This window comes from Protopterus annectens, chromosome 2.part2 (assembly GCF_019279795.1).
Source record: "Protopterus annectens isolate FY-2018-M chromosome 2.part2, PAN1.0, whole genome shotgun sequence".
Taxonomy (NCBI): domain Eukaryota; kingdom Metazoa; phylum Chordata; order Ceratodontiformes; family Protopteridae; genus Protopterus; species Protopterus annectens.
In genome coordinates, this window is record NC_056730.1 from 377588158 (window position 1) to 377615948 (window position 27791).

The window sequence follows — 27791 nt, forward strand, 5'->3', positions numbered from 1 at the left end:
TTTCTTTTCCTGGCAGGAATTGTGCTTGCAGTTGTACTTGGTAAGTTACTTGGTAAGTTAATGCTGTGTTCCACAAGTCCATTGCCTGTCTGCATAGTGTGTTCCTCCTTGTTTGTTTATGTACCACATTACTGTGGTGTTGTCCGTCCTTATTAGAAATTGTCCTGGATGCAAGAGGTCCTTGAAGGCTGTTAGTGCATTTTACAGCTAGCATCTCCTTTTGATCAATGTGTAGTTGCCTTTGGTTTGCAGACCATTTGCCCTGTATGCATTGTCCTGCCATGTGTGCACCCCAGGCGTAGTCTGATGAATCTGTTGTCAAGGTTTGGTTTGCTGGAGGTGAGACAAAATGAAGGCCCTTGTTTGCTTGGCATGCTTGAGCCCACCATAGAAACTCTTTTCGAAGGCAGGGAATGAGAGTTATACTTGCTTCGAGGCTGTGTCTGTGTTGGGACCATACACTTTTTAGGTACCATTGTAGTTTTCTCCTATGCAGCCTTGCATATGCAATTAGTTGAATGCAGGATGCCATGTACCCCAATGCCTGCAGGAATTTCCTTGCAGTGAGCTGGGTAGAAGTTGCCATCTGTTTGAAGTACTGCGCCAGTTGTTTTTGCTGGTCTGGTGTGAGGTAAGCCATCTGGGCCATTGTATTCAAGCTGGAACCCAGGAAAATTATTTCTTGTGAGGGTATTAGTTTTGACTTATTTTTGTTTACTGTGTACCCTAGGCAACTTAGCAACTTTGTTACAAATGCCAGATGCTGTAGTAGGATGTCTTTGCTGTCCGCTTGGATCAGGCAGTCGTCCTGATATGGATAAATTTGTATTCCTTGCTGTCTGCAGTATGCAATTAATGATGCCAGGCATTTCGTGAATACTCTGGGCGCAGCAGATAAGCCAAAGGGCAATGCAGAGAATTGATAATGAGTTGTGCCTGCCAAAAATTTGAGGTATCTTCTGCAATCTTGTCTGATAGGGACATGCAGGTATGCCTCTTGGAGGTCCAACGTTACCAGCCAAGACTCCTTGCCCAGCATGGGAAGAAGCTGCTGTAGTGTGAGCATTTTGAATTTGGGAATGTCCAGGTACATGTTTAGAATTGAAAGGTCTACGATGGGTCTCCAGGCTTTGTCCTTTCTTGGTACTAGAAACATTCTTGAGTAAAATCCTTGACCTTGCTCTTTTGCAGGTACCTTTTGAATTGATTTCATGTTCATGAGAGCTGAAATTTGCTTTTGTGCCTCTGCCCACTGGTCTGTTGGCAGATTTGGCATGCCTCTCATCCATGGTAAAGTGTGAAAATGAAATCTGTAGCCTCGGGTAATAATATCCAGAACCCATTTGTCCTTTGTTATGATGTGCCAGTTTTGCGGGAAAAGAGCCAGTTTTCCTCCTAAAGGTTCTGCCTGGGCAATTTTGCTTGGCAGGCAAAGAGGAAAGTCATTGAGTTTGTTTTCTGAAGGGTTAAGATCTGTCGTCTCCCCCCCTTTGAGTTGTTGTTTGCCATTGTCTAGGCCTGAAGGTACCTTGTGCCTGGCCTCTGCCCCTAGGGCGTCTGTACCTGCTCCTTTGGGGTCTGTCTGAAGCAGGAAAGGACCACTTTTTTGATGGCCAGTTTCTGCTGAAGTGAGGAGGTTGTACCTGTAAAAAATCTTTAACTGTTTGCATTGATTTTGCCTTTTCTTCCATCTTCTTTAAAACTTCCTCTGCTTTGACACCAAATAACGCATCCTTTTGCAGTGGAACATCCAGTAACTTTGCTTTGACATATTCTGGTAAGGTCTGCTCTTTTAGCCAAGCATGTCTACGTATTACAGACCCTGTGACTGCTGCTCTGCATGAGGCCTCCAAAGAATCAAAACCACACTGCAAGGAATGTTTTCCCACTTGTTCTGCTGCATGCAACAGATCTTGCATCGCTTTGAAATCTAGTTGATCCGTTTGAGGGATCATTTTCTGTTTTAACTGAGTAAGCAAGTACTGCTGGTATTTAATCATGTGGAATTGGCAGTTTAATGCCCTCATGGCCAAAGTGGCAGAGGTATACACTTTTTTCCCCCATCTTTCTCGTTCCGCAGGTAGTGGATTCTTAGCAGTAGAGGCCTTAACCCCTTTGGGACCCTGGGAAATGGCTTCTGGGTCTGCAGCAGGGCTTTTATATAAAAACTTGTGAGAGTCAGGGACTCAGTAGTATCTGTCTGGTTTAGGAGGTGCTGGAGGTAAGGAATCTGGATTTAGACTGGATTCAGTGTAGACATCATCCAGAATGTCTAAAAAAGGAGGAATGGCTAGGGGTCTATGTTGAGGTAGAAGAAGAAACTCACGGAGTCTTTTCTTGGAGTCAGAGTAATCTTGTCCTTCCCAGTGGAAATGGTCTCTCATGGTGTGCAGGGTTTCCCCAAAAGAGAAGTCTTCGGGGGGGGGGGGGGGACAGAGGGAATAGACTCCTCAGCATCTGAGTCTTCATAGAGAGGGAAGGGGTAATCCTGTTCCTCAGAATCTGCTGAGGAAATAGATTCCTGGTGAGAAGGAGGTAAATCTTCCTCCAGTCTAGGCCTTTTGTCAGGAGGGGGCTGGGAACCTCTGATAAGGGTAATCAGGTCCTCCGCCATTTTGAGCATCTGTTTTTTAGGCATAGGGGCCTCTGTGGGAGTCTGTGGACCCGGTTTCTTAGCCTTTGGAAGTTTAGCGTATTACTTGACGGAGAGAGTCATCGGTTTAAAGACACCTTCTGAAACCGAAGGCCTGTCCATAGTCTCCGGATCGCCGCCAGTGCTGGCGTCCGCGAGTTGAGGAGGAACCGGCTCCAGTGGCCCAGTAGATTCTGACTGAGAGGCAGTCGTATTTTCTAAATCTGCGGTAGTCAGGGGCTGCGTAGGCGCCTCACTGAATACTGAAGATCCGGCGGCAGGCCTAACCGAGACCTCGGTATCTGGTCTAGGTCTAGGCTGCCTGTCTTTGTCCTTGCGTTTTTTAAACATAGCGGTTGTCGGAGGTTCTGACGACATAATGTAGTTGAATTTTCTGCCAAAATAACTTTGGGCGGTGTCAGCCCGACGCTTAATAGTGCATTTATTGAACCTAGCGCAAAACTGACAACCAGAAACGTCAAGGTCTGGGCCTAGGCAAGGAATACAATAAGAATGAAAATCCTTATGAGGTATTTGCTTCCCACAAGAAATACAATTATTAACTTTGTTTGACATCGGTCTGAGGCAAGAAAAGTTTCCCCAACGGGGTACTTAGCTTTATAGAAGACTTCGGCTGAAATTCTGTTCGAAAATCTCAGGAGCTGGCCGACCGGCACTTGCGAACTGCTTCTGCTTCGGGCACCGCGCGGCAAGAAAGACTGAAGAAAATGGTGTCGGCTGCCTCTTTTGTACCCCTGCCGCACTGACGTCAGGGAAGAAGCGACGACAACCGACACCGGACCAAGGCTTTGGAATTCAGGCCGACTGCGGGACCGCCTGACGGCAGGATAACCCAAGTGTGATGACTGCAGCAGCATAGCACGATGAACATCTGCTGGATAAATTTTAACTCAACAGACAAATTATGACTGTTAATGAGTTTTAGTGATGTATGTAGCAAAAATGATGTAGACACTTCTCTAATTAGTTATTTGTTTTATGTTTAATGTGTTCATTCCTATACATAAATTTTCAAAAAAATATAAAAAAAAAATCAGAAATTAAAATTCAAGAAATTCACTTTAAGAACAAAGCTCAATAGGTGAAATTACTGACTCCATTTCAAGAGCACATAATAAATGGTTATGCTTGGGAAAATTTCAGATAAGGAACTAATGATTTTGAAGTGGTGAGAAGAAATGAAGATGTTATGGGACAATGTCAGCTTTATATGTGGTGTGTATTACCCAAAGTAGTAGTGGAATTAGGCAGATATTACCCAGTAACTGCTGGAATATTCAGGCTGACTGATAAATAGGATTACAAGTTCAGTCCTTAAATAGATGAGGAAGTCCTCCGCTGTAAAAACGTGTCATCTTCACTACTTTAATATTCTGGAAGTACTATTCATACATATTCAGTTAAACAAAGCCCAGACTTAACATAAGTTTTCTGCTGGCTTTTTTCAAATATCTGCTCCTAAAACCAAGTTAAAGCACAACTATATAACCAAAGTGTGCATTATGCCAAATAAGCTACTAATGGCCCACGTTTTTGAAGCAGAAAGAATCCATATAAATTCCAATCAAATTATCATGCATTACCTGTTGTAGGTGCAATGTTTTCTATGCTTTCACTGCACAGTTGAGATAATACAGCTGTCTTTCCAACACCAGTGAGACCAATGCAAACTATATCATACTCGGGTCGCGGAGGTGGCGGTCCTTTGCAGCAAAGTGCTCTGAAACACTGTCAACAAAAAGACATCTCTAAGTAAGCATGACATTTAAAATCAGTTTTTAAAGCACCCACTCACTCTTTTAAAAAAATAAAACTAAAGAACCAAAAGTCTGTTGGAGCAGTTATTCATACTAATGCCAAGCAACCCACAAATACAGTATTTTGGGAGTTGCATCAAATGAGTAGAAAAACAAGAAAGCCATTACATGATAAAAGCCCCTCAATGGAATGTGATTGTCTGTTCAATATGACTTCTGTAAATCAGCAGTTGATAAACATAAAAAAAAACTATGCCTAGTTTACCTCCACACTCAACCATCTTTCTGACAATGTACCTTAAAGTCAGAAGACAAACTGGAACTGTTGTTAAAAATCTATGTATTTTCATTCTGAGCAGCAGGCATTGCTAGGCAACCCGAAACTGTACTGAGCAGAAGTTAAGCTTTTCCTAGACAACAGAACTATTATGCCTTCTCATTGCTCTTAAGACTTACAGTAACCATTTTCCCCTTCCAACTCTTCCCAACACTCAAAGATTTCTGTGCATCTACTTCTACCTCCTGGCCTATAAATATTTCCAACTACTATCTATATATCACTATCTTCCATATCTCCCATTTCAAGTCAAACTTCTTTCCAACAAATCTGAAAACAAAAACTGTTACATTAAATGCCCACATATCATCTCTTTTTTGCCCTCCCACCTCTTCACACTACTCTCTTAAAATTCTTTATTCTTCATTTCTTTTTCCTTTACATTTACATTCCATCCCTATCTACTGCCATTATTTCTGAAGAATACTATACTACTGTAAACATCACACTTCATAAAATGCTAATTTCACCCTTTCTAAGCACTTTAGTCTCATCAATATACTCTCTATCCTTGTTAAAATCCTTGAAAATTTTTACATAAATAAATAAATAAATACATTCATGCAAGTGAATTATATCATTACAGCTAAAACATGGTTTTTCCCTTAGCTTTAAATATCTCCTGCTCTGCTTCACAAGTCATGAATAACACTTTAAGAAATATTTTTTTTAATCACAGGTGCTACCTTTGTGAATTAAAAAAAAAAGCCTTCAAATTAGCCAATTGCTTCCTCCTACTCATCACCTTGGATTTTTAACAGACACCATCATGTGGTACTTGTGACTCTTTTTAACAAACCCGAAGAAGTATGATAAAAATCTTTCCATATTTGATGCCACCTTCATTAGCATACAAGGATGAAGTTTTGAGTACCTGTAGCAGTGACCCAGTATTAATTAGTACCTCAGGCTCTGGGCGAAGTGGGTGTGATTGAGACCTACCAAAAGAGAAGTAGAGATGGATGCCCAATTTAGTCCACATGGAAGATCCAGGTAATTTGTCTTCACTTGTCAGTATGTGCTACTTTCCGGGGGGGGGGGGGGGGGGTTCATGTATGGAAGCATGTGCTACTTTTGGAAAACAACTGAGGAAATTAGCAATACCAGGAAATTAGAGTAAGGTGCACACATTATAAATGTCCTAGCCCTCAAAGTGGATGATGGCACTGCTCTCAGAACCCAGCTATTGCCTTTCAGAGAAATAAACTGGCTGGGAACGCCTGTCCCTGCGAGGGGCAAATGGGTTAACAGGGTGACAGAGGAGGCTTGATGGTCACTGCAGTGTTGGGGATGTAAACAAACACACTTTCCTCTTCTCCATTTAAATGCGGTGTTCTCCAAGGATCCATCCTGAGTCCTACACTTTTCACCACTTTTATTAACATGCTTCCGACAGTCCTTTTTTAGCTTTTCAGTATATAGTAATATATTCTTAAGATCTTCTAGTCCTCAGATCCTTCTCAACTTCTTCCAAGTTACAAAACATTCCCTGGGGAGGTTTTAATAATGTATACATCCAGTTCTTTCAACATAACATAAACAAAAGTTATTTACTCACCATAACAAAAGATATGTGTTGTCTTCTTTTTGCATGGTTCAACCTTTGGGTTATTGGATCTGACCGGATCCAACTTTAGCACCTTTTAGAAGCTGTGGATCCAGGGCTCTGACTCCTTCCTACCCACAATCACTTTCTTCTCCTAAATGCCTCAGACTGAGTTTGCCTACTTATCAGTAAATGAATTTTCATTATCTCACTAAAGGAAATATCTGATAACCTACACCAGAAGAAGACTCATAAAGCTTGTAACCAACTGAGGTCGTATAATGACAAGGATCCTGGTTAGGTCTATTCAATCTAATAGGAGCACCAGGTGAGAAAGTTTAAAGAGGGAAGGAGGGAGGGATGTTGAACCAGATGAAAAGAAGGCAAAATTAATCCATTATTATGGTGAATACATAACTTTTCTATCCAATGTTGTCTTTTTTTTAACCCTGATGTTGGCTTTTTCTGTCCGATTCAAACTTTGGAACAGATTCCCTACCTACCAAAAGTCTTTGGGAGGTATCAAGCAAGAATATTCCTGAGAATGGTGGAGCCAAAAGATGTACAGGATCTTGGTTGTGCATCTAACTTGCAATGGGATATGACTGTGTGGACCATGGACCAAATTGCTGCAGCACAAATTTTGTCACTAGGAAATCTACACATAAAGGCAGTAGAACTAGGAGCAGACCCTGTTGAATGAGGTCTTGGTTTCATGGTTAACGAAAGACCCAATTTTTCATAGACAGAAGCTATAAAATCTGAAAGCCACCTTGACAGTGTGAATTTAGATACACTCTGGACTAACTTGACTCTTGAGAAAGCTATAAACAACTGATCAGATCTACAATCTTTAGTTCTGTGAAGATAAAAATCTAAGTTGTCTATGAACATCTAATAAATGCATAGTATACTCTCCTTTGTTAGAAGAATTTGGAAAGAATACTGGTAAATTAATGGTTTGATTAATGTACATTTTGGATGCCACTTTTGAAATGAAAGGGAAATTTGTTCTCAAAGAAACCCTATCCTTAGGAAAAGTCAAGTGAGAGGGTTTGCAATGCAGGGATCCTTCTTGCCAAACTAATGGTTAGCCAGAAGGTGATCTTACAGGAAGGAATCTTTAAACTTGCTATTGCTGCGGGCAGGTTTGCAGGTAGGTTTTATTAATACATGAAGCATAATAGTGATGTCCTAAGGAGGACCGGATACCTTTTAGAAGGCATCAATAAGAATGTTTCTTTCAGAAAGGCTTTTGAAATTGTTTGTGAAGCTATAGCAGTCTGACTGTGTCCAACATGGAAATTGGAAATAGCCACTAATTGTAACTTGTTCATTGAAAAGCAAGAGCCTTTCCAGAAAAGATCTGACAAGAAGTCTAGAATAGAAGGGGAGAAGCTGAAAAGGATTTATCCCTTTTGAGGCTGCCCAGATTGATAGTCTCTTCCATTTCTACAGATAAACTTTCCTGATACTCCCTTTTTGTGATGCTGACAAAATATGAACCACCTGAGAGGAAAGCCTGGCATTTCTGGCCACCATTAAAATTGGAGGAACCATGCAGTTAGCTTCACTGTCTCTTACTCCGGGAGAGGCTGCCCAGATGGGCGAGTCAGAAGATCAGGACAGTACTCCAAGGTCCAGAGAGGACGTACTAAATGAGGCCAGAAGACTGGGAACCAAACTTTCCAAGGCCAAAAAGGAGCAATGAGGATTACCTTGGCCTTGCACGTTCTTGCTTTCTGAATAAACTTCGTTATTAGAGGAAAGGGGGAAAAGGCACATAAGACCCTTTGGGGCAAATTGTGGACTAGACTGCCCCTAGAGGATTGTCCCTGCAGACAGATTAGGGCAAAGTAACTGTTGAACTTGTTTAGGTACAAAGCAAAAAGACTGCAGCATGGCTGACCACAGTGGCTGAAGATTTGATTCATCATTGCTTGTTTGAGGGACCATTCATGGGGCAGAAAGATGGATCTGCCCAATCTGTCCACTAACATTTTGGAAGTCTCCAGGATATGATTTGCTATGAGAAAGTGACAGGAAGACATCACTCACTACCGCACTCACATGGCCTCCTGGCATAAAGCATATGAACTGGTTCTACCTTGCTTATTGATGTATCAGTCTACTGCCATATTGTCCATCTGGATAGAGATCACACCTTTGGAGGAAAGTCTTGGAAAGCCTGCAATGCTAGAAGAATTGTTCCCATCTCAAGGACACTGATGTGGAGACTGGCCACCACGTGCAACCATGAACCTTCAGAATGTTCCCCCACCCCAGGACAGAAGCATCCGTGGTTACTACGGCTATAAGGGTTGTGGAAAAAAGGGCTGACCTTCCAGGAAAACTGTGGGGGTCAACCACCATCTGATGTGAAACCTGCAAATTGATTTCAGACAAATCTGTGCATGAAGATGATGTGTAAACTGGAACCACTGTACAGAAATGGTCCATTAAAGAACTCTCATGTGGTATCTCATGTGGTATCTGGCTATGGGAACCAATGTTATTGTCTAAGCCATCAACCCTAGCAGTCAATGAATAAATCTTGCTGGGGAGGTGGGGGGGGGGGCAAGATGTGATTGAGAACTTAAAAGGCTACCTAATGCAGAAATATAATCCTGGACTCTGGGAGTTGGGTTATCTGATTGCTCATATTCAGGTGGCATCTGAAGAACTCGATTTGTTGTTATGAGTGTCAACTGGCTTGACTGGCTCTGATTTCCAATTTCTACAGAAACTAAAAGATCCCTGGCTGGGTTGGTGAGGAGCCAGTCTTCTAAATATGGGAACTACCATAACTCTAGCCATCTGAGATAAGCTGCAATCACTGCCATGCAGTTGGTATACACCTGTGAGGGGGGGGGGTGCTGTGGTGGGACCAAAGGTCAGTGCTCTGAATTGGAAGTGACTGGCTCCCAGCCGGAAATGGAGAAGTCCCCTGGATTGCCTCACTTTCTTCATATGGTAGTAGCCATCCTGGAGGTTTACAGAGGACATCCAATTGCCCTTCCTCAGAAGAGGTAGAATGGACTGAACCATGACCACCCAGAACTTTGTCTGCTCTACAAACTGACCTAGACGACTGAGTTCCAAAATTGGCATTAGGTCCTCTTTCTTTTTTTAAACTAAAAAGAACCTGGAATAGACTCCAGATTCTTACTGGTTTAGAGAGACCTACTTGATGACTATTTTTTTCAACAGCTTTAAGGCTTTTGCTGTTGCAGATTCCATCTGATCGGGTGGTACTGCAGGAATCCTTCTTTTCTTTAGAGGAGGGAAATAAAATGAATTGTGTATCCTCTGGTAATCACCAGATTATTCTCAGTAGCCAAGTATCTAGTGTGAAGGCCTGTCAGGTTTGAGGGTGCAGGTATAAATGCCCCTAGACTGCTGCTTCCAGAGTGCGTCAGTCAATCAGTCCTTCAGGAGCACTGGAAGGATTTCTTAGAAAAATTACCACAAAATGACCACAAAAGCCCTGATACTGCAGTTTCTCTCTGCCCCTGGGGTGATGTCCACTGAAACCGCTCCCCTTATGCTGTCCTCAAGAGCATTCTGGTTGAGCCCTTACAATTTTCTGAACCACATCTTATCATCCCTCTGTTTCCTGGAAAAGTTTCTTGAAGGGGTAGAGAAGTGGATTCCAATGGCAGAAAAGGTCTTGCCATCCTACTTACTCCTGGTGAGAGTTTCCTTAAACTTTGGTCCAAAGAGTGTGGAACACAAAGTCACACAATCACATCCAGGTATGCCAGGAGATGGCTATGCCATTTCCTACCCTTCTCATCGTACCATCAGTTGCATTAGAAGGCAGATGCATGGATACGTTGGACATCACCTGCAAGGTAGACAACTGGGACTCCACTGTTTTTTGGATTTCCATTGGTCAGTTACCTGACAGGGACATTGTGTGGGCCATGTAGTTCAATGCTCTGAGTGTGAAAGTTGCTGATGCATATGTCAATTTCTCAAAACTGTCCAACTCTCTCTATTCCCTGTTAGGAGGAGGGACACACATACTTGCCTCAGAAAACTTCTTCTTAGTGGCTGCTGCCACAGCCATTGCATCTACCAGGGGACCCTTGTTCCAGTGTGCTCTCTCCTTAGGTGTGAACTAGACTTTTTCTGGCTTCTTAGGAACTGGTTATGTCACAGCAGGATCCTTTCAATCCCACTGGGCTACTAGGTCTATAAGTGCATCAGCAGGGGGTACCACCCATGATGTAGAACGGCCAGCCCCAAAAGCCATGAGGAACAAAGACTCCTTAGGTGAGGTTGAATCAGTGGAAAAAGCCTCTCGTTGTTTCATTAATTCTAAAATGTCACCAAAGGTGACATCCCCTAGAGAGGATCTTGGGGATCCAGTCCCATCATCAAAGTTTCTGTCTTCTGTGACTGATTCTGGGGAGGAAACTAAATGTTTCCTCTTACAAGTCTTTTTTTCTGGGACTCTGCCTTGATAGGACGTTTGGAAATGGCTCAGAATTAGACTGGGATCTCCAAGACTTAATGAAGCTGACTGCCCCTATTGACCTCTGTATACAGAGTCAGATGCAATGTCTAAAATGGGTTAGGATGGAGTTGAGTGTGTAAAAAGTGGGACTTCTCTTGGCCTGGCAAGAACCATTTCGAAAGCCTTGAATGAAGAGGTGGAGGCCAGAGTGGAAGAGACTTCCCTACTTTCAGAATGAGTTGTAAAAGGAGCCTCCCCTGACCCAACTGGTCCCAGATCTGAAGTTGTCAATGGAGCAGAGCTACTGAGTGCTGTGGTGCCAAGTGGGAGGGATGTCTCCAAAAGTGTTGGTGTCAAATCCACAACTTAAGCTCCAGCACCAACACTTCGACTCCTAAACTCATTCCAGTCTGAAGGGATCAGAGTTGAGAGAGTAGAGGATACTGTGTTCCTGGAAGGCTTAGATCAGTGGGCCTCAAATCCAACAAATGGACCGGAATAAGAGATATTAACTGAGGGGTTGCTGGAGCCATTCTCAGGACATCCAGTGTGGACCGCACCAGGAGAACCTCCTAGTTGAATTTGCATCTGAAGGAATCTCCACATCATTCTGTTGACATCTGCCTCAGGAAGGCTCTGCAATGAATGAACGACCCTGTAAAATGAAGCCACCGAAGGTGATCTCAACAACAGCCTTTCCTGAAGGAAGGAAGGAAGGAAGGGTGGAGTAGAGGGACTGGCTGTAGTGAGAATCAAGAAGGCAGTGCTGGTGACTGGATCTGAGAAGGAGTCAGATCCATCTGTCTAGGAATTTTCAGTGGTGGACCCAAGGGTCTGATGGGACCTGCTCCTGTCTGACCTTTTCTTTTGTAATTTATTTTTCTCCCATTCTTCTTCCTTTGATTTCTCCTTCACTTTTCACTGTGTTTTTTCCACCAACTTAGCTGGTGATACAGAAATTGTAAAAGAGGAGGCCAAGGAATGGGTTAGATGGATCTGGTGGGGTAGGGATAAGGCCTTTTCATATGTTCAAAGGTGAATACTAGAATAACTGCCCTGAACGGTCATTTTAAGCCTAGCCAACATCCCAAAATTGGAATCAAACCCTATACTTTGTGTCTATGAGGCAAGGTCCTTAACCATTATCCCAAACCCACCCCTTTTAAAACTAATTTGTTCCTACATCCCTGTACAGCCCTAGTACCAAATGAGGCTCTTGTGTTCAAATTTGAGATGAGATGTTCCCAAGCAGTAGACACAAAGAGAGTACGGGTTCTATGGCAGAATATTATGACCACAGGCTGTACACTTTTTGAACCCTTGAACTTTGTCTGCCATGGGAAGGCCTGGTTAACAACAAACACAATGAACACAATACATCTGTTACAAATTAAAAAATAGCGTGCTATCTTTAACACTAAGAAAACTATACTAAAAGTGAAAATAATATATTTTTAAAGTAAGAAAAAAACTACAGCAGGCAGAAGAGAAACACTTTTTAATATGGATAGAATACAGATATTAAGAGGCGAGGAGAGGAAATAAAATGAGGAACAAACTGCCAGAGAGGCACTAAGATAAAAACTTTAAGACTTAGATGAAATTAACTGTCAGAGTCCTTGAAAAATCATCCTTCTTGATCAGGCAGCAAACAAGATCTGAAGTATTTGGAGGAAGATAGGGATTATGGGCAGAGGAGGAGTGAGAGTTCTGGATCCACAGCTTCTAAAAGGTGCTGATGTCAGATTTAGTGGGGTCTGATAACCCAAAGAGTTAATCAGCTGAAAAAAGACAACAGTGGATTTATAAATTCCACCAAAATCAAGCAATTTTCAGAAAGCCTCAGTGCCTAGTCAATAAGAGCACCATTCTGATTTGTAGTCTCATAGGTACTTCCAGACTTAATACTCTAGTGCACTCACTTGCTAAAACTGTGCTTATATCAAAGCTAGATTGCTCCACTCTTTCAGCTGCTTTAGGGGAACTTCAGGAACACTAATATCCCACTAAAACACTCAACACAGTCTGTCAAAACTCAACATTACATTTTTCTCAACTCCACAAATACGTTTTCTACCAAGTAAGATCCATCTTCCTCTTTTCCACAGCTCTATTGTACACTACTTTTCTATGATTTATGACGGTCTCCTCTTGTCACTCTACTTAATGGAACCTCATGCTCCTACACATACAGTAGTAATGGTAATAGTAATGTAATATGCTATTCTTCTACATTCATTAAAACCAGTGAAAGGAAGGACGGTTAAATGGGAGGCCTTCAAGGCTACAGCGAGAAGTAGTTCCCACATTTTTTTCTGTCATCAGGTTCTGCTGCTCCCTGTTCTTTTGCTAAGTGAATACAGCACAATATTTTTGTTTTCTGCTGTCTGCATTAAGTTGTAGTGCGTGAAGAGATTAGTGTTATAACAGAAAGAGCATATTCAATAAACACATTAATGGCAACTGATCTTCTCATCTCAGGTGTGAGGAAGCGTGCTAATTTGGAGCACCATACTACATGACCTAGAACTTTAGATGTAGTTAATTTAAAAAGCCTTTGTAAAAGAGTGCTGGGGGATATAATCAGATGCCAAGTGTGTTTGTGAATGACAAAAGGTAAAGGATTTCCAGTACAGTAATTCAGAAAGAGTTTCTGAATGGAGGCAACCCACAGAGTGGTACTACAAGTAAAGCAACTGTTTTTAAAGTACTGATCTCAATTTGTTTTTAAGTCAGTTCCTTAACATATAAATGTCTCTCTAAAGAAATGTTCATCTTTTTTTAGGGGAACTGTTAGCATTTATTAAAATAATTGCATATGCCTAGTGATATCTGTGATGTTCCAGAGTGAGTTGTTAATAAATTATGAAAACAAAAGGTGTCTGAAGATGGGGTCTTGTGGTACACTCGAAGAAAAAGCTCCTACGTCTGATCTGCTATGTGTGCAAAGTTTTGTTACTTATGCAACTTCTATAACATATAAGTACTGCATTTGAAAAACACAGCATGCTAATCTGTTTATGAACAGTTTTGTTTTATCCACACCTCTCAACCTGCACACATTAAAAGTCTGAATAATAGCTCTTATACAGTAGGTACACCTGGACAAATATATGGACTACTATTTAGCAGAAAATTTACATATATAATAGCATAGCTCTTCCCACGTCAACAGGATTGTGAGGCATCACCACTCAGGCATGCAGGTTTACAAACCTGACATGGACAATATAATACAAAATATATTTTACTATCAAACAAATGGCATGATTATACTGCCAGGCCAAACTCATAATTAGAAATGAGCAAATGTGTATGACAAACCCCAATGGCTGCATAAAGTGAAGCCGATAAAAACGAAAACTACCTGCTTATGACATTAAAGTAAATTTTTTAACAGAAAAAAATGAACAATGGCATTATATTATCTCAGTAATCACCACCAAATTGGAGAAATTATTGTTACCTTTCCAAGGAAATCTATGTAATTTCCAAGATGCAGTACCTACTAGTTTCACAACACACTGATTAATTCCTTTATCAGTCAGAGATGTCTTTTACTGAGCCATGTAACCACATTCTACATCTATAGTTCACTTTTTAAATTTGCAGTTTCTACCATGCTGAGATTAGGCTGGGTACATATTTACAGCATTTCTTCTCAGAACAGAATGTAAAATGACCACAACACACACACACACACACACATATATCTCTTAGGATAATCATAAATCAGAATAACTCTGCCTTATTCGTGTTTACTGTACATCTGCCATCTGTCTCATGCTTCACTCCAGAAATATTCTGTAACCAGGAATGAGTAGTTTTCACTTTAATTTTACTATAATGTAATGAAAGCCTATTTACAGAGCATAAACAGGAGCAACAGCCATACGAATGAGCATCTGCTCATTCTGTTTAAGCTATAAAACTTTCTATCTGATGTGCAAACAAAACAGAAGTATATTCCACGGGAAGAGTCTGTTTCAGCAGCAAACACATATTATCGGAAACAAACAACATGCTGAAGGCTAACACTGTAATTAGTTTGTTCACATTTGTTAGTTTAAAACAAAATTTTTAATATGCTATAACTGACCATAAAAGGTCATGTGACCTGTCTGTATTTAAAGAAATCTGAGAGGCTTTACCTGGAATAACTTGAAGGAACCGTATTTGAAAACATGACTGTTTTTCACACGTATGTGATATATGACTGCAATTAAAGATGAAGTTTTAACCTTAAGTGTAGTAAATGTTACACATAAATTTATTTCCAATCTGTAGTGTACAGTAGGACTTCCCAATATACCCATAAAACAAGCTTGTAGCTAACAGAAAAGGCTCACACAATCTCCACCAAGTGCAGCTACTTACTGATAGATTATTGTGTTACAAGGCCATTACTGCTCAGTCCCCCTAGGTCAGACAACCATCACTGCAGTGAACAAGATATGTTGCACGTGCGTCATCTATGTAAAATAAAACTGCTTTCTCCATGCTATGTATAATGCCCAGGGTTACCAACATAAGACTCAGCCAGATGAGGGCTCCTGCCCTGTCCATTTTTTTTCCCATTTCAAACAAAATGTCTTCCCAGCTCATGCTCACATCTCATTGCATGCAGTCATAGTGATCATAGCTCTACATACACTACAGCATTAAGTAGGTTAATGGCACAGCAAGTCACAAAATACTGGAATGGGTTAATGACTAAACTGTGTAAAACAAAGAAGCAAACAAAAGAACAATAACTGTTAAGTGTGTAAGGATGGAATCTAAACAGCCTTTAAAAAACGTCCTCAAGTTCATCTTTCACTCTTGCATGGCTCTTCTGACATTGTAGCAGCAAGCTGATGATGTGGTTGGTCACAGCATGATGTAATTTGTCAAACTAAGAAAATCACCATTTGAAGGAGTGACACAGACCTTTGTGACATTCTTTCATTTCAGTACAAAATTCATAATTTTCTGGTAAAACTGGGACAGTTGAGAGCTATGAGTTTACCATCTGAAAGGCCCATTTTAAATCAATAAGTACTGCTCTAGACACAAATGGCTCCTCCATATTTGTTAAGATTTGCTATGTTAGGGAGTATACAGCTCTACTAATAATGAACTTTGACAGAATCCAGGTTGTTTGCGAGTGAGAATACCACACTTGTTCCTCTATCCGAATGCATAGTTAAAGATGATTTTGTTAGTTAGTGGACAGATAAATACTGGATAACAGTCACTTGAAGAGGACACACATTATGACATTTGGAATTGGTAACCTTCTTTTATACATCAGAAATTTAATTCTAGGTTATATTGGAAACCAACTTTTTCAAACAACGTTTTGCATTTTTCTAGTAAACACTCCTTATGTCAAAAGAAAGGGTTAATCAAAAGACAGACAGTGCATCTAGCAAGAGCTACATCTGAAAAAGATGAGTTTATCAAAGAAATTGAAGCCTTAATTAAGATGTTTAAGAAAGTTTACAGTGAAAAAGTATAATTTGAAGTTAAAGGAATAGTGCATAGAAACAGAAGTGAGAGATTTCCATAGCTATTGGGGGAAGGGAATGAATTGTGTTAATAAACTGCAGAACAGAGAATTAAGTGAAAACTATGAATAGACCATGGCATTAAAATTTGATGGAGAGAGTAATACTTTAGAAATGGGGACTGATAAAAGGGATTATTGTAAAAATAATATGATGGGTAATGGAATGAAGAAATGTGGATTTTGTTTACAATGCAAGTATTTATATATATATATATATATATATATATATATATAAATAACGAACTGCATAATGTCGAAATGACAGTATTGAAAGTTAAATACCCTGAAACCTGAAAATGTCAACACACAAAGTATCGAAAATAAAATATTAAAGCAATTATCAACTCTCCACCAAACGAAAACAAACCAACAAAAGAAAACTCTTCAGTTTTCTACATTTAAGCAGGGAGACAAGCCCACCTGCACCCTCCACAACCCCTGCTAATTAAATATATAAACTCCGAGATCGCACTACACTGATATACCATTTTGTACTGTACGGCTCCACAATGTATAAACATTCTTTCATGTTAGCACCTAGTAAAGAAGTATATTACAAAGTAAACAGTCTGCTTCAAAGTGTAAACTCACCGTTAACTGAGAAGTACAGTTTCTTTTTCTAAGAATGCACTAGCAAATCCTCAGCCAAACAAAACACTACCTGGAACTTAACGGCCGCCATACTTCCTATACTACACACTATTACTTCTTAAACAGATAGCAGACTATTTACTTACATACCGAAAAACTGATAACACTTTGACATTCTGTAATATGACATTTTCCGATTTTAGGATATTTAACTTTCGATATTGTTGTCCCGGCAGTATGCAATTTGTTTTGATATTTCGCGATATCAAAGTAGACTCTTTTATATATATATATATATATATATATATATATATATATATGTAATATGACAAAAGTTGAAGTTAAGGTCCTGTAATTATGAGTTTAAATTGAATTCTGCTTGTGATTGTAATTTCCAAGGTGTGGTTTGCCTAGCATTTTGTGATTATTGTCATGGGTATTATGTGGGTAAAACTGAATGCGTTCTAAGGAGGAGAATATATGAACATTATTATGATATTAGTAGCTTAAATGTCAAGAATGCATTGTATAAACAAAATGAACTGTACACAAAGCATCCTTTTTTTTTTAAATTTTGGAACAGATTCCTTTTAATCTAAGCCTTGGGAACATAAATTGATATATATAGAAAACGTTTATGGTAGATTAGATTGGATGCCTGTGAATTTCCTGGTCTTAATGATGTCATTTCTTTAAGAAGTCTACTGAAGTTGCATGCAGCTAAATTATAAAAGCAATATCTATATGCTAATTAATATTTTGTGCAGATTCTGTTATTTTTATTGTATATGGTTTTATGAACATACATCCACTACGATCTTTACATTACTAAACACAAATGGATGTTTAAAATAAGTTTTTTCATTAGGCTTGAATTAAATGGTAATAGTGTATCACATCTTCTTAGAATTGTGTTATAAACAGTGCTCTGGCGTAATTAATGGAAGTTCTGATTGTTGTAAGGATGAAAGTGCATAAAGTACAGTTGTGTACACTTAACATAAATGTAGATGTTCGAGTGTATTCACTGTTGCAGTCATCACATTTGGGTTATCTGCCTGCAGGTAGCCCTCAGTCGGCCTGAATACCAGAGTCTTGGGATTTCTGGGTCAGATGCTGTCGTTTCTTCCATGACGTCAGGTCGTCAGGAGTATAAAACATGCAGCTGATGCCTTTACCTCAGTTTTTCTTGCCCCAGATGTCAGGTGCCCCCAAAATAGGAAGCAATTACAGGGTATGGGACAACCCCAGCAAAAAGCAAATACACATGATATAAGATATGCCAAACAAAAAAGATAGGTAGAAGTAAAGAGAAGTCAGGGGGCTGGAGGGAAGGTAACCAAGACTGCAACAGTGAATACACTCGAACATCTACATTTATGGTAAGTGTACACAACTGTACTATGTTATTTGTGTTTCACTGTTGCAGTCATCACATTTGAGTTGATTCCCAAAACTAAGGAAGGGTGGAGGTAAAGAAGCATTAGGGCTGGCAATCAGGCCCTGTAAGACTGCTGTGGTAAATCCAGCTCTGGATTTAGAAAAGATAGGCAAGTGGTAATGCTTGGTGAAAGTGAGTACCGAGCTCCAGGTTGCAGCTTCCAGGATGTCCCTGGTAGGGACTCCCCTGAGAAATGCTGTAGAGGTTGATGTACCCCTACTGGAATGTGTTTTGATCCCCTGTGGGGTAGGTTTCCCAGGTTGTTTGTAACAGAAATGGATGCAGTGTGCTATCCATTTAGAAATGGTTTGCTTTGAAATGGCCTTGCCCTCTGCCCCTGCAGCAAAACTGACTAGCAGTTGGTCAGATTTTCTGAAAGGCTTATGAGCTGCCTGTGCATGTCCAGGGAGTACAGGATCCTTTCCTCTTTATTCTGAGGACTGGGGAAAAAAGTTGTCAAATGAATGAATTGGTTTAAAGCCACACTAGATACCACCTTGGGCATAAATGATGGGTTAGTCATGAGGGAAACCCTGTCCACACGGAAGATAATGAATGGTTCCACAGCCATAAGGGCCTGCAATTCAGACACTCTTCTTGCTGAAGTTATGGCTAGAAGTAAAGCCGTCTTCCATGAGAGGAACTTTAACTCAGCTGTGGCAGGAGGTTCAAAGGGCGGAAGCGTGAGCTTTTCCAATAAAAAGTTAAGGTCCCAGGCCGGAGTGGGAGCTTTCCTGTGGGGTCTTGAATTTTTGATTCCTCTCAGGAACTGTTTGACCAGGGGATGAGAGAAAAGGGGTGGCTCAGTATTATAAAGAGCTGACATGGCAGAGGCATGAATCTTAATTGAAGAGAAGGATAGGCCTTTGTGGAGCATTTCTGTTAAGTAATCTAGTATGTGGGGTAAGTTGTGCACAGTTGTGTCCATTCCCTGAGACTGGCTCCAGGAGCAGTATCTTTTCCACTTTTCCGAATAAGATTTTCTAGCACTAGGCCTCCTTGCCTCAAGAATGACATCCAGCACCTGCTTACTGAGAGAGTTGCTGGTGAAGAATTCAGTGGCTGTGCCAGGCTGCTAGGTTCAGGGTCTGTAGCTGAGGGTGCAGAATCTGGCCCGCCTGCTGGAACGGCAAGGAAGGAGTCTGAGGCAGGTGCCAAGGTGGCAGCACTGTCAGACATTGCAAAAGAGGGTAACAGTGCTGGCATGGCCAGTCTGGCGCAATCAGGATTGTCCTTGGCTTGTCCTGTTTGATCTTTAGTAGAACCTATGACACGACGAGCACAGGGGGAAAGGCATACACTGACAAGTTTTCCCAGGTGAGGGACAGGACATCCACTTTCCAAGCTTGGCTGTGGGGAGTTCTGGTGCAATATTTGCTCAATTGATAGTTCTAAGGGGAAGCAAAAACGCCCACCTCTGGTGCCTCCCACCTGTTCCTCAAAAGCTTGAATATTTTGGGTTCTAGTTTCCACTCGTGTGGGTCCATGAGATTTCTGCTTAAGTCGTCTGCCAGTGAATTTAGTTTGCCTGGCAGAAATTAAGCATGCAGGTGCACTTGGCTGCTTAAGGCTGTATTCCACAGAGCAATGGCTAATCTGCAGAGTGGGTAGGAATGGGTTCCCCCCTGCTTGTTTGTGTACCACTTAACTGTGGTGTTGTCTGTCTTTACCAATAGTTGTCCTGGAAAAATAAGGCCTTTGAAGGCTGTCAGAGCATTCTATACAGCTAACATTTCTTTTTGATCGATATGCAGGTGCATTTGCTTTGGGTTCCATTTGCCCTGAATGCACTGCCCTGCCCTGCCATGTGAGCCCCCCCATGCACAGTCTGATGCGTCTGTTGTTAGGGTTTGGGTGGCAGGGGGTAGAGTGAAATGGAGTCCCTTGTTGTGGTTGCAGGCCTCTGCCCATAAAGGAACTCTGTCCTTAGGCAAGGAATGATAGGAATCACTGTTTCCAGGTCCTGAGAATGTTGACACCAGAGACTTTTTAGGTAGCACTGAAGTTTCCTCATATGCAGTCTTGCATATGGAATTAATAGAATGCAAGAGGTCATGAACTCCAGGGCTTGCGGTATTTTTCTTGCAGATAGCCGGGTTTTGGTGGCCAGTAGATTGAAGTAGTTTGTCAAATAAATTTGTTTCTTTGGAGTGAGGAATGCCATGTGAGAAACTGTGTTCAAGCTTGCTCCCAGGAATACAATCTGTTGGGTGGGTACCAGCTATGATTTATTTTCATTGATGGTGTACCCCAATGAAGTTAGAAGTCTCTTTACAAATGCCAGGTGCTGTAGTAGCAAGTCCTGGCTGCCCGCCTGAATCAGGCAATTGTCCAAGTATGGGTAAATTTGAATTCTTCTCTGCCTGCAATATGCAATGGCTGGAGCTAGGTGCTTTGTGAATACCCTGGGTGCAGTAGATAAGACAAAGGGAAGTGCATACAGCTTGCTCTGAAGCGTAGGTATTTCCTGAAAGATACCCTTATGGGGATGTGCAGATATGCTTCTTTTAAGTATAGAGCTGCTAGCCAGGAGTCCTTGGCTAACATATGAAGCAGCTGTTGGAGAGTTAGCATTCTGAATTTTGGAACCACCAGAAATGTGTTGAGAATAGACAGATCCAGGAGAGAACGCCAAGAGTTTTCTTTTCTGGGAACCAGAAACAATCTGGAATAAAAGCCTTGTCCCCTTTGTTCTGCTGGGACAGGCTGAATAGCCTTGAAACTGAGAAGGGAAAGTACTTGCTTTTGGGCCTCTGCCCACTGGTTTGGGGGGAGGTCTGGCTATCTGCTTAGGGTTGGGAGTGAGTGGAAGTGGAATCTGTATCACTGGGAAACAATGCTTAAGACCCATCTGTCTCGGGTAATGTACTCCCAGTTTTTGGCATGCAGGGCAAGTTTCCCTCCTAAAGGTGCAAGTACTTGGGCAAGGCTTGGAAGAGTTAAGGATAAGTCACTGTGCAATTTTACCATAGGATGGTGGCTTTCTACTCCCTGTTTTGGACGTGGGAGCACTCCATTGCTTAGATCTGTCCATAACCTAAGCCTGAAGTCTTGGTGGTCTGCTGCCCCTGGGCTTGGACTGAGAAGGCCTGGAAGGGATGGGAAAAGACCATTTTTTTGAAGGCCAATGCCTACTGAATCTAGGTGGCTGTACTTGTAAGAAATCCTTAGCAGTTTGCATAGATTTAGCTTTCTCCTCCATCCTTTTGAGGACTTCTTCTGCTTTATTGCCAAATAGACGCTCTTGGTTTAATGGTGCATCTAATAATTTTGCTTTGACATGATCTGACAAGTTTTGTTCCTTAAGCCAAGCATGCCTTCTAAGAACAGACCCAGTGACAACAGCTCTGCAAGATGCATCTAAAGCATCAAACCCACATTGCAAAGTATGTTTACCAACCTGGTTAGCAGAATGCATTAACTCTTGTAAATCTTTGTGTTCTGCACAGTCCGGAATAATCATCATTTTCTGTTTAATTAGCTCCATAATATGTTACTGATACTTTAACATATGAAACTGGCAATTTAAAGCCCTAATTGGCAAGAGTAGCAGAGGTGTATACCTTCTTACCCCATCTGTCTAGAGCCCTAGAATCCCTGTCCAAACGAGTAGTATTTTTGGCAGATGTAGCTTTAATGCCTTTAGGTCCCTGGGAAATGGTCTCTGGATCCACAATAGGATTCTTAAAAAGGAATTTGTGGGAGTCAGGTACTCTATAGTACCTGTCAGGTTTCCTGGGAGCTGGAGGCAAAGTACCAGGGATAAGGCTGGATTCCAAGAAGACATCATCTACAATTTCCAGAACAGGAGGGACAGCTAGAGGCCTGTGCTGAGGCAAGTTTAAAAATTCCCTGAGTCTTTTTTTGGACTGTGAGTAGTCCTAGCTCTCCCAGTAGAAATGCTCTCTAAGGGTATGCAGGGTTTCACCAAAAGAAAAATCTCCTGGAGGGGAATGGAATCCTCTGCATCAGAATCCTCATAGGTAGATAAGGGTATGTCTTGGTAATCGGAAGGATCAGAGTTATCGGATTCGGATTACTGATCTGAAGAATCAGAAGGAAAATTAGTTCTTGGTCTTTTTGAGGGGGAAGGATTACTTCCCCTAATTAAGGTAATAAGGTCTTCAGCCATTCTAATCATTTGTTTTTGTGGCTTTTGGGCCTGAGAATGCGCTTTGGTCGTCGGCTTCCTAGGTGTAGTGCGAACTTTAGGCCTGAGGAATTTGGTATTTTTGGTTTGAAATGAAGTTGGTTTAATATGAAAATTGAAGGCCTGAATACACCCTCAGAAGCCGGTGCCTGCACAGCGGCTCCGGACCCATCCAAGGTAGGGACATCCGCAGGTTCCATAGTCAAAGCAGTATCTCACAGCATACCGGACTCCGAATGGGTCTCAGTAGAGGCCTGCGAATATGTAGAAGCGGGTATCAGGGGCTGCGAAAGCACTCACTGAGTACCAGCAGACTGGCGACTAGCTTAACGGTAGCGTTGGTGGCGGTTTTGGACCTATGCAATCTGTCCTTGTCTTTATCCTTACGCTTTTTCGGAAGATTGTTAGTCGGATGGCTTATCAAAGCCATTTCGGAGTACGGAGATCGAGAGCAAAAGAATTTAGCTACAAAAATTGCCAGATGTCGAATAGTTTGGGCGTTGAGCAAGGCACAAAACAGACAGCGAGGGACTTTGTGGTCTGGGCCTAAACAGGTGACATAGTAAGAATGAAAATCTCTGTGAGGTATTTGCTTTCCACAAGCAATACAATTATTAATTTTTTCTGCCATCGGTTAGAGCAAGAAAAAAGGATCCCCAACGGGGTACTTATCTTTTAGAAGACTTCAGGTCTGAAACTTGAAAAACGAAAATTTCAGGAGGAAGCCGACTGGCACTTGCAAACTGCTTCTGCTTCGGGCACCGCACGGCAAGAAAGACTGAGGTAATGGCGTTGGCTGCATGTTTTCTACCCCTGACGACCTGGTGTCATAGAAGAAGTGACAGCATCGATCTGACGCAGAAATCCCAAGACTCTGGTATGCAGGCTGACTGAGGGCTACCTGCAGGCAGATAACCCAAATGTGATGACTGCAACAGTGAAACATGAAGAACATCTTCTGTTTCTTTGTTTTAGTGTTTATTAAATAGTTCACATTTAAATCTGACTCTGATTGGCTTCTTTTGTCACAACCTTGATCTGTGTTTGATTTTGGTAATTTTATTGAGGTTTCTTCTCTTTGTTTGGTGTTAAGCTTGTTTTTGTTAACTCTACAACCCTGATTAACTTCTACCTTTACATTTTTTGCATAGTTGTGCATTTCTTACACCTGTGGCCCTGGTTATTTCCAAAAGAATAAGTTAACTAGTCCATATGCCTAGTAAAACAAAGGTAATATATATATATTTTATATACATTTAAAAAAAAAAACAGGCAGCATATCTTGTTTACTGCAGTAGTTTATGTTAACTACTGTGTTCTTGTTTACTGCAGTAATTTATGCTCACTACTTTGTTCAGCTGTTGATGCTTATTTAATCCTATATATACTTCACATGGAAAGAAATTTTGTGTTTTAGCATTCCTTCTTATTTCTTATGCCATGGTGTACGCAAAGTGGCTCCTTTGGATCCAGTCCACCTATATGTATTGAATAAAGCACATATCTACCTTAGTATTTATTACTATAGACTATTTGTGATTTTTCTTTATGCGTCTATGTTCTCAGCAAGCTCCCCTATAAAAAAAGCATTTACAGTCCTTAACTAGCTTATAATTTCCAGTTTTCAAATTATGTCAGTTAATTCTGTCTGTCATAAGCTTCTGTGCAAACATGTTCTCTTAGTGTATGCAGTTTCTCAGAGGTAGCTGCTGAATCTCTAAACAAACACACACTTTGGTTCCAATTTTAGCAGAAAAGGCAGACATGTACAGGAGACAGACATCTGCCAGACAGCTTCAAACCAATGTGCTTTAGATTAGGTGACACATCATTTTTGATCTCCTTTTGGTAAAAATGCAATACTAATCAGATCTGAAGCCAGCAATCTCAACCAAGTACAACATATGTTACATGAAATACTGGAAACAATATATGGTTGCAGGTCAATATAGTGAACGCTCATATGGGCAAATGCTTTTTTGTGGTTGTAAATAACAGCAAACACTCACATAAGCGAACTTTCTTTTCAATGGAGTTTTAATGGCAGTCTTTTGCATGAGGTCAAGGTATAGTGGGGTTCAGGAAATCTGTCCTTACTTGCTTTTGCCCGATCTAAGCAGGGGATGTAGGGGTGTTGAGGGCTTGCCCCCTTGCAAAAATTTTTTTTTTATTAACAATCATTTTAGTTTTGCTCTAAAATGATCACTCTTTCTTACTTAACTTTTATGAGCATTTGACATTTAATGAGCCACTCATATATACATATAATACATACACAAACTCACACACATACTGATTTTATATATATATATATATATATATATATATATATATATATATATATATATATATATATATATCTACATACATAGTTATCCTTAATTAAGTCAACAGTCTTTAAAGTTGACGTGTTTTGTCAACACACTTTGGTCAAGAAAACGAATGGCTGACAAGTGTGTGAGGCTGCACAATCCCTGGGATAGTGGAATATGCCCTCTCCCTGGTATTGTTTGATCTCAGAGTTAGAATATATATTATCAAGGGTTGTTGTAGGTGCACTGGGCTTGCCCCCCTGCAAAATAATTTTACAGTTACATGCTCCAAGGTTATGCCTGGCAGATGGTGCCCCTGAACTGATCAAACACTGAAGACCTGAAAAAAATCAAGCAGACATGAAGGATACAGCACTTAGAACATTTGAATTAATGGAAAATCCAAAAAAGAGGAAGTCTTAATAGTTTTCTTCTGTGTAGGAAAAACTGGCATGTTGAACTGATAAACGCTGAGTGGGCCTACAGACTAAGCTATACATATGGCTGTGAATGTTTTTGTATGTTTCAAGGATTATAAACTTACATCAGATTCTATCACATCTCTGGCAGCAGGGAAAGATTTATAACATGAGTAATAAGAGGGAAAAATACATGCTTTCCCAGTCTTTAAAAGAGGGATGTCAGAAAGGCAGAAAGCACCTTTTGCAATGAATCAAAATGGACATAATACAAAAATATTACAGTTAAGACTGAAAGATTCTGCCAAGGAAGGCTGACCTAAGAAACTGATTGCATTACTTTAATGGCTATGGGATATATGGATGGACACTTGGGGGATTGTGATTTACCTGAAAAGAATGTAGATATATTGTTAGTTTTAACAAAACTCGGTGCTTGACTTTTAAAGAAGTGGATTTATAAGGTACTTAAGACTCACTGATTTTAATTTAAGTACAAATCTTGCTCTTTATAAAGGAGTATGCATGATTTTGGTGTACAGCATACCTCATATAAGGCTTTGGGTGTGTAGTGGTGCTTCATCTTTAAGACTTAATTTTCTAAGATAGTCTCATATCTTTACTACTAATACCAAGTTATGGGGACCACCATATAAGAAAGAAATTGTCATCGACATTTATGGAAAATTACGTGAGTGCCAGCTAACTGTATATTTAACAAAGAACCTTTTTGCTATATAGCTGTGAGTGATGAGATGAATGTAAAATGCAAAGATTTTAAGAAGCTTAAATAATACTAATGTGTCTGGAATTTCTGATGATCATTTCCTATTGAGAGGACAATTACTTGGCTATAATGAGATGATATATTTCCTGGGCCTCACCGTTTAACTGAAGGGGTGAGTTATTTTGAAAGTTAAATGCAAATATGACAGTAATTCAAACTGCGTCATGGGGAGGCTATGAAATGGATGCTCTGGCTACAGCTAAGACTGCTCTATACGTCCATCCAGAAGGCACATAAGGCCCATTGGTATCTTAACGTAAAATGGTGGTTAAGATAACATAGGAACACACTATGCAAGTGATCCCAGGCACCATCAGATGCCCTAGTCATATGCAAATTTAAGCAAACATAAAAGTACTTGTGAGCCTTTTCAAGCACCTAGAAGGGCTCATCTTCCAAACTGAGTAGGATTGCACAAGATAACCCTGATGTAAATTTGTGTCTATCCCTCCAGTCATCAAGGGCAGTCTTAAAGGTAGCCAAAGTAGTACTTTGACCTGTAGTGGTCTGTACATAATCCCTCACTATAACTCATCTTTTAAAATAATTAGCAATAAACACCTTCACTTGCCTGAAGGCCTGAATTCATCGCTCATACAGAAATCATGCAACTACATGTACAGCGACCTCAGCAGGACATTTTCACCTGCTGTGCCATTTTCATTTTACTCCTCCCACTCACAGACTTTGCAGCCTGGTGACTTGAAAAGCTACCTGCACACATGGAATGGACTTACCTCTACCAAAGTGTGTTTGAACTAAATGTATTCACACTATAAGATATACAGAGAGGAGTCAGAGGTATTCACTACATCTCTTCAACATGCGGTCTGTCATACTTCAACTCCTCAGTCCAGTTCCTGACGTTACATTTTCCTGACAAGGTTTAAATGTGCAGACTGGATTCTCAAAGTCAAACAGTAATGTGTTCAATCTCTCAAGGTGTTACTCCCTTCCCCAATGGCTGTACAAGACAGGTAGATTAGTACATTTTAGGAATGGATGTGGGACTGCAGTCCCCACAAAGGGAGTCTGGAAGGGCTTGCTCCCCTGCCAAAACATTCTTTAGGTGTTGGGTGGTTCAGTATTTTTTGGGGGTGGGGGATGTGCTGTCAATGATTAACCAATTCATTTTGAGAAGTTTGGGAATTCATCATTCACATGGTTTCTGAGTCAGAGAGATGAGATTAACTTGCTTCTCAAATAATTTAGACACCTCTTTAGTTTCAGAAATATAAATTTTTTTTTTGTTTGTTTTTACTTTCTGGTCTGCCATAACTCACACACTCATTCCTAAAAAACAACCAAAATCAGACCCAAATTCATAAAGCACACAGCTCTTGGTCATAAAGTTAAAGCAAGGATAGAATTATAACAACAGACATTTGTTAAACATTTTAAAGGGCTTCACTCCTTCATAAAACTATGAGGTACTGAATTCCTCTGTTACCTGCAGTTCAGATTTTCCCTGGGTTCTCCAGCTGCAGCTGCTGACTCAACTAGTTTGCTGCTAATTTTATAAGGCAGGAAGTCTCTACATGCAGATCTAGCAATATCACATTAATGACAACCACTGGCGTGTCTCCAAAAAACAAACCCAAAACGTAAATGACATTATACAACAAATAGGACAAAACATATTAGCTGAGGTATTCCTATCATGCATAAGAAAATATGCAGTCAGTAGCATTATGCTGTATAAATGCTTCCTCTAAACTCAGTTTGATCTCGGAAGCATCCCTTACTGATTAAGTCACTTGAAAGATTACCAACAGTCAAGCTATT

The 27791-nt window shown here is 40.6% G+C and overlaps 1 protein-coding gene across 2 annotated transcripts in view; it reads right to left on the reverse strand.

Annotated features, from left to right (window-relative positions):
- The window catches only part of ARL15 (ADP ribosylation factor like GTPase 15), a 3047572-nt gene that overhangs the window by 2166272 nt on the left and 853509 nt on the right, over positions 1–27791 (reverse strand). For both annotated transcript variants that reach the window (XM_044063905.1, XM_044063904.1), the window contains exon 2: positions 4237–4381. In XM_044063905.1, coding sequence (XP_043919840.1) covers positions 4237–4381 — 145 coding nt within the window. The remainder of the gene's footprint in view (positions 1–4236; positions 4382–27791) is intronic.